This window comes from Nannospalax galili, unplaced genomic scaffold (assembly GCF_000622305.1).
Source record: "Nannospalax galili isolate Female #2095 unplaced genomic scaffold, S.galili_v1.0 scaffold187, whole genome shotgun sequence".
In the NCBI taxonomy this organism is placed as follows: domain Eukaryota; kingdom Metazoa; phylum Chordata; class Mammalia; order Rodentia; family Spalacidae; genus Nannospalax; species Nannospalax galili.
The window spans coordinates 1,608,046-1,615,438 of record NW_008357584.1 but is presented as its reverse complement, the minus strand read 5'-3'; the positions used below and the strand labels follow the sequence as shown (position 1 = coordinate 1,615,438).

General features: G+C 48.2%; 1 protein-coding gene across 1 annotated transcript; it reads left to right on the top strand.

The window, feature by feature from the left end:
* Positions 1-682: 682 nt before the first annotated feature.
* Positions 683-4,879, top strand: Dlx6 (distal-less homeobox 6). Its single transcript, XM_008855216.2, has 3 exons — positions 683-1,215; positions 2,453-2,646; positions 4,465-4,879. Exons 1-3 carry the CDS (start codon positions 777-779, stop codon positions 4,714-4,716), a joined length of 885 nt encoding a protein of 294 aa, XP_008853438.1. The 5' UTR covers positions 683-776; the 3' UTR covers positions 4,717-4,879.
* Positions 4,880-7,393: the final 2,514 nt, after the last annotated feature.

The window sequence follows — 7,393 nt, the reverse complement described above, 5'->3', positions numbered from 1 at the left end:
AGGGGCACTGCTTCTGAACATAAGCAGCCTGAAAGGGTGCAAGAGAATTGAGCGCAGCCTCCAGTCAGTGTGCTCCAAGACTGCGGTCCTGAAAACCACTGCTCCAGGATTCGGGGCACCCGCCGGGGAGAGAAGCGGCCACGGCCGCCGGGCTCCTCCCTCGGCGACGGCTCCGGTCGCTGCTGAGCCCCGGCCCCAAGTTGCAGCTCGGGGCTGGGATTGTAGCTGCCTAAAGGTAAGGTAGCCGAAGAACTCGGCGAGCAGCGCACACGCCAGTAGAAGCCGTGCGCCTGTGACGTCAGGGGGCGGCTGACCAATAGGGAGGCGCTGCCCTTTGGAGACAAACCATTCGACTCGTGGCGTCTGCATCAAGTCTGAAAGCAGACGCGCAACTTTCGCAGAATCCACCTTAAAATCTCTGCCTTAAACTGCACCAGCCCCCAAAAATCCAAGGGGGGAAAGCAAGGGGGGAGAGAGCAGATTCCCCCTCCCCCTCTCCTCTCCCGTCCCTCCCCCTTCCTCCTCCCTCTGGGTTAACAAGGCCCTGCTCACTATATCTCTTTATATTAAAATATATATTTATATATATATATATATTAGAGAAGAGCGAGGAAGAGGGAGAACCACCTCCACCCCCTCCCTTTAAATTTTTAAAAAAATTTTTTTGCAAGGATCCCAAGAGCTAAGGTGGCTGCAGAGGGGAGAAGCGGCGCGAGCCAAGTGGGGGAGGGTGGAGGAAACCCGGGAGAAGGCTTTCTCCAGCCCCCAAAGTTTTGATGATGACCATGACTACGATGGCTGACGGCTTGGAAGGCCAGGACTCGTCCAAATCCGCCTTCATGGAGTTCGGGCAGCAGCAGCAGCAGCAACAGCAGCAGCAGCAACAGCAGCAGCAGCAGCAACAGCAGCAGCCGCCGCCGCCGCCACCGCCGCCGCCGCAGCCGCACTCGCAGCAAAGCTCCCCGGCCATGGCAGGCGCGCACTACCCTCTGCACTGCCTACACTCGGCCGCGGCGGCGGCGGCGGCGGCCGGCACGCACCACCACCACCACCAGCACCACCACCACGGCTCGCCCTACGCGTCGGGTGGAGGCAACTCCTACAACCACAGATCGCTCGCCGCCTACCCTTACATGAGCCACTCGCAGCACAGTCCTTACCTCCAGTCCTACCACAACAGCAGCGCGGCGGGCCAGACGCGTGGGGACGACACAGGTGAGAGGCCGCCCGGGCAGCCAGCTTCTCCCGCCTCCCAAAGACCCGCACCCCGCCCGCCCTGCTCACTTCCTCCACGCTGGGCCCTCCGCCGGCTCCCTCCCGCCCAGCGCGCCCCCAGCTGGGCCCCGAGCGCGCCCGATCGCCTGGCGCCTGCCTGCAGGCCTCTCCCCGCCGGGCCCTACCAGCCGCTGCCGACCCCCGGCTGGCTCCGGGTACTGCCCGCCGGACTCCCCAGCCTCCGGCGCGTGGTTCCCACTGCGCCCCCAGCTCCGCGCGAGCCTCCTCTAGCGTCCTCCCTGCGCCCTTTGCCGTGCCCCTTCCCCCCCCCGCCCCCGTGTAACACGCGTTCGTCCGGACCGGGGACATTTCTCCGCCAGGTCTGAAGTGCTGGTCTGGCTTCCCACCCCACGCTGGGCAGGCAGTGGCCTACTTTGCGTGGGGCACCTAGTGCGCCCCAGTGACTTGGAACGAAGCTGTTGTGGCCTGTGGATCTAGTTAAACTAGTGACATCTGGGCATTCCCTCTCCCCCCCCCCCCCCCCCCCGTGGGCTTTGAGATGTCCCCTACCCCCAATCCTGACCAGGCCCCCTCCCTCTGGGTTTTCGATACGGCGTGGGCTGCTCCTTTGTTCCTGGAGGTGAAGCCGAGGGCCCGGGGCCGATGGCTCTCTGCACTCGAGGGGACAGCGTCGTTCAGAGAGTCGTAACCTGCTCGGAGCTGCTCTGAGCTCCTGGTTGTGTTTTCTTTCGGGGTTTTGATCTACCGGAGCAGAATCCTTTCGAACTTGCCGAGGGAACTTAAAACACCCGGCTTGGAGCTGGGTGACATCAAGCCAACAGGCTGCCTAAACACCCGGGTGGCCCAAATACAGCTTCAGGCCCTGTAAAGCCAGGAAGGAGCCCTCTCCGACCCAGAGAGCAGATACTTCCCTGCGCGGAGGACTCCAGAAAGCCGCCGGCGCCGCCTCTGCTGTAGCAGAGAGAGGCTATTTCGCTGCGGGCTTCCTGGGTCCAGGCACCACACATTGTGAGGGCCAGAGACGGGGTCAGGGAGACGCTGACACAGCCTCTGGGAACACACCGCCGCGGTGGACCTAGGGAGTTCAGGGCAGCATGGGGATACTTCGAGGAAACCTTTTAGACTTGAGGAAAACTCCACGCAGGCCTCACCGCGGGGTAGAATATGGCAGTAGTGGCCTCAGGAGTGACCGTTCCTCTGTGTCATTTATTTACAGATCAACAAAAAACTACAGTGATTGAAAACGGGGAAATCAGGTTCAACGGAAAAGGGAAGAAGATTCGGAAGCCTCGGACCATTTACTCCAGCCTGCAGCTCCAGGCTTTAAACCACCGCTTTCAGCAGACTCAATACCTGGCCCTTCCTGAGAGAGCCGAACTGGCAGCTTCCTTAGGACTCACACAAACACAGGTAATTCCCGGGAAGCCTGAGTACCCCTGAAATGCAGGCCTGCTTGCAAATGGGGAACACACCAGGAGGAATTGGCCTAGTCACCAAGAATGGAAAGAGCTATATGACAAATGCCTTTGCTCCAGTGGTGCACTTTCCTGAGATCACACAATTTGGAATAAATGACCTGGTGTTGAATGCTGGATTGGATTTGCATATACAACAAACTCTCTGCAACCCCACCCGAGCCTAGCATCCTTTGGTGAACATAACATATAATTCAACCAAATCCTATTCCAGAGCAGAATAACATGAAACAGAACAATCATGTAAGGGGGAGAGGTGTCCAGCTAGGAAGTAAAATAAGCCCCCCCACCTTCTTAAGGATTTTTTGGTGGCTCCTAGGAGCTAATAAGAATTTCAACTCACATAGGAAAGAACTTATGAGGTGAAAAAGCCAAGTAAGCAGAGTCTCATGTAGGCTTAATAAAGATATCCATGTGCAAGCTAGTCACCCTAGGATGGGTAAGGTGGGGTTTTCTGAAGATTGCTTTATACTTGGTGGTTAAATCATCCTGGTACCAAATGGTACAGGTTGAGGTAGCTCTCTGGAGCATAGAACTTGGCAGAGTTGAAGATCAAAGAGAGTACACCCCAAATTAGGGCAGGTGAAGCCACAGATAAGAGTTGTTGAAGTTCTCTCTAGTTCTACTAATTTGAAAGATAAATGGGACATTTCAGATTTCGCAGGAAAGGGCCCAGGCCTAAGGCCAGGCTGCAGTCACCAGCAGTTAATCCAGCTCCATCAGGGTGGTAAGGCCTCTCCTCCTCTGAGGTGGGTGAGCTTCATTTAGCAAGAGGGCTTAGGGTTTTATAAGACAATTGCCAGGTATTTTCAGAGTGATGTCTTAAGACTATTTCCTTAAGCTCTTTTCAGTCAACCTGGTTTCTATTTCCATATTGCTACTAAAAATATTTGAGGTTTGATATGAAAGAACTCTAGCTGCTTGATGACTTGTATTACTCTTGGAAAAGTAGATTCCAGGAATTTTAAAGGTAAAGCTGCATCATAGAATTTGCTTCATCAAATATAGTAGATTTGGAATGTTGACCTAAATAAGCTGCCAATACAGATTCCTGATTCTCATGTAGTTCTCAGAACTCTTTGACTTTTAGATGGCTGCCCTAACAATGAGATGATGACTGATGACCCTTGTTTGCCTAAGCAATGTATAAGACAGGGAATGGTGGTGGTACAGCTCTTAATCTTTGCAAGATTGGGGAATATTTAGTCTGGAGAAACATGTCCCATACATATTTGGTGATTCTTGCCTGATATTTGTAGATATGTCCAAGGTTATGAACATACAGACTTTATCTCTTCCTGGTTGTTTGTTTCTGGTACATGTGGAGCAATGCTAGCTTTGGGGTTGGTAAATATAAATACAGACTATCAGAAGAAGCAAATTTAGCTGTATAGTTTTGATTCCCAAACTGTTCCATTTAAAAGTCCTTTATCAAAATTTGGATCCACCAATCTCATTTGGTTTCCTTCTTATTTATACTGTTGTTTTAAAACTTGGGTTAGCATCCAACTCAAGAATCCCAAGGATTGTAGGTATCCTGACAAGCTATTTGTAGGCTGAGAGAGGAGGAATGGAGATGGCAGAAGAGAGGTGGAGGGATGGAGGCGGGGACTGGGCTTTTTGGAGTTGTACTGGTTTTTGTTGTTGTTGTTGTTGTTGTTGTTGTTTTCCCGCCCCCTTGAGCCTAGGGTGACGCTAAAGGCACCACCAGTTCGATGTTTATCTGGCCTAATGATTGCTGCATTTCTTACAGGTGAAGATATGGTTTCAGAACAAGCGTTCTAAGTTTAAGAAACTGCTGAAGCAGGGCAGTAACCCTCACGAGAGCGACCCCCTCCCGGGCTCGGCAGCCCTGTCGCCGCGCTCGCCAGCGCTGCCTCCAGTGTGGGACGTTTCTGCCTCTGCCAAGGGCGTCAGTATGCCCCCCAACAGCTACATGCCTGGCTATTCGCACTGGTATTCTTCACCACACCAGGACACGATGCAGAGACCACAGATGATGTGAGTTGTCTGAGTGAACAGCCTAGGGGAGCATCTGAAGGAGGCAAGGAGGATCCAGGACTTGCTTGCATCTGCCAAACAGCCTAAGGAGCAAGCTCGGAAGAACTCGTATGTGTGGTCAAAAGCCCGCTTCTCTCTCTCTCTCTCTCTCTCTCTCTCTCTCTCTCTCTCTCTCTCGTTTCTTCTTCCTTCTCTTTCTCTCCCTTTTCTCTTTCCATTTTCTTTCTTTCCTCCCCGTTTTTCTTTCATTTCCTTTCCCCCTTCTCTACCTTTTCCTCATCCTCCTCTCTTCAACAACCTTAATAACTGGCCTTGCATCTGACAGAGAGAGAGGGAGAGGGAGAGAGAGAGAAAGAGAGAAAGAGAGAGAGAGAGAGAGAGACTGGCTTTTGTGCCTACATACTGTACCAGAAACCCCTCACTGTAAGGATATTTTCCTTTACCCCTTGAGATCTAGGCCCTGAGCCTCCTCTTTGGGACTATCCATCAAAATGACTTTTCTTTTTACAGACATTCTATCTCCCGCAAGAATCTGCACAAACATGGCAGCATTTTTACTTGTTTAATGAGCTTAAGACATTACATGATGAAAGAAAAGCATTTTGGACTCCTGCATTTTTATTTACCAATTCCAGGCAGACAAAATTTTAAAAAGGAAAAGGAAAATCCTCAAATAGCATTCCTTCTCTAAAGAAAAAGGAAAACTCGCCTGTAAAATTAGAGTGTTGCCACAAAGGGAACGCTGCATGTCTTATCGATCAGGAATGAGGAGTCGACTAAAATACAACAGCAGCAACAAGGAAAATATGCTTTGCATACCCAACCCTCAAACCCTGAACTGGAATCAGGAAAGACAAGAAACAACCAAATCACCATTCTATTGCTTTGACACCTTTCCTGAGTGAATTGGTGGCATTCACTAAGCTAATAGGGACGTTTATATCAAGAAACAGTTCTGTATATATTGTTGAATTTTAGTTGTATATATACTTTGTATGTTTTTGTCTTCTTTCATATATGGAGTAAAAGCCACAAAATGCTGGGAGTGTCCTGTATATTTCTCTATGTGTCTCTGTCTCCGTCTCTCCATCCTTCCTCCTTCCCATTATATTTTATATTACTCTTAAAAGAATTTCTATGTCCTAATATGGGATGCTCTATACATGAATATCAAGTGCCCACAGACATGTCAGTTTGTATCACAAGCCTTTGTCTTAGGTACTTTAACATTAGCCGGGATGTTTTCTCAGTTTTTCATTTTAGTTTTTTTGTGATGTATGCACATTTTTCTATTTTTAAACATTAGAAAGACCTATCCCCAGGTTAACTTCTAGACATTCAGCAGTTTCTAGTACTGAATCTGAATATACTCCTTTCCTTTTTCCCAATCAAATGAGAGAGTTGTACTTGTCTTTGGAAGATTTAAAAAACAAAACAAAACAAAACAAAAAAAAACAAAAAAAAAACCAAAAAACCACTAAAAGAGGAAAGAATAATAACTCAGAAAGGAAAGTGCACAATTTTGACTACTTGATGTTTAAAACCCATTGCGAGCTAGTTAGGTAAGAAAACGTACTATCCTGGAAGAAACACATCCTTCCGATCTTGTGGAAAGCAAAGAAATAATGAAAATGAAAAGTCCTTTCGTCATATAAGCAGGAAGCCCCATACTGTGAGAATTAATGGCTACAGACCTGGGCATCCTTCAAATTATGAACCTTGAAACCACTGAGCCATTTATCAGAAGTCAATAGAGATACTCAGAGTGCTCCATATAATGACAGCGACATACAGTCGTGCAAAAGGACAGTCACTATAATTAGACACAAAGCAAAGACTACTTACCAATATACCCGTTCCTTTTTTTGTTGAGCAACTTCCACGCTCAGTCAGTCTTCAGAATGGTTTAAAACCGATCAGTCTTGTCATTTTCTAGCATTCGCATTGTTACATTAGGAAAAATGTTTTCTTTTCTTTTTTCCCCCTTCCTACTGTGAAACTTTGGGTTCGTAGCTCCCCAGGATCAATTCTGAACAAAGCCTCCAGCTGCAGTGCCATCCAATTTGAAGCAGACATTGGGGACAATTTAAGGTTTTTATCCACAAGAAGGTTTTTTTCCATTCTCTTAAATGCAGCCATAATTAGAGTAATTTTTCATGTAGCCCGCTGATTACAGCGTTTTTACCGTCAAAGATAATTACCTGTAATTTTCTTCCACTTTTAATACTAAAAAGCCATCTTTATTTAGATTCAGGAACAGGAAAGGCGAAACAAAAGAGGGAAATTATTCTGTTATTCATACACAAATTGCAGAGACGTAGGACCTAAAATTGAAAATTAACCAAAATTATAATGCTGAAAAGAATGGAAGAGGCTGCGGAAGTGCAGCTGGTAGTGGGGCTTCGCTGAATTATTCACATTATGTTAGAGGGAAAGCTACCATACATTGAAACCAACACTAATTTTTCTTTAAAAAAATTCACCAGATATATGCCAAACCACTGTGAGTGTGTGGAATTCTGAACCCCAGTGAATGTATGTTAACATGTTAGAGGTGATGTGGTGATGTTTCTGTATGCATCTCTGTTTCTTAACGTGAGCCTGATTACACAAATTCTGTCAGAGAGTTTCCCTAGAACTCACCTTGAACTGGGTTCCCACAGGATCCCCTGAACCTCAAG

Bases quoted from the DNA above. Each gene is read 5' to 3' on its own strand.
- Dlx6 (XM_008855216.2), top strand. From the start codon at position 777: ATGATGACCATGACTACGATGGCTGACGGCTTGGAAGGCCAGGACTCG. The intron at 1,216-2,452 runs GTGAGAGGCCGC...ATTTATTTACAG, and splicing joins GACGCGTGGGGACGACACAG to ATCAACAAAAAACTACAGTG. The intron at 2,647-4,464 runs GTAATTCCCGGG...CATTTCTTACAG, and splicing joins TAGGACTCACACAAACACAG to GTGAAGATATGGTTTCAGAA.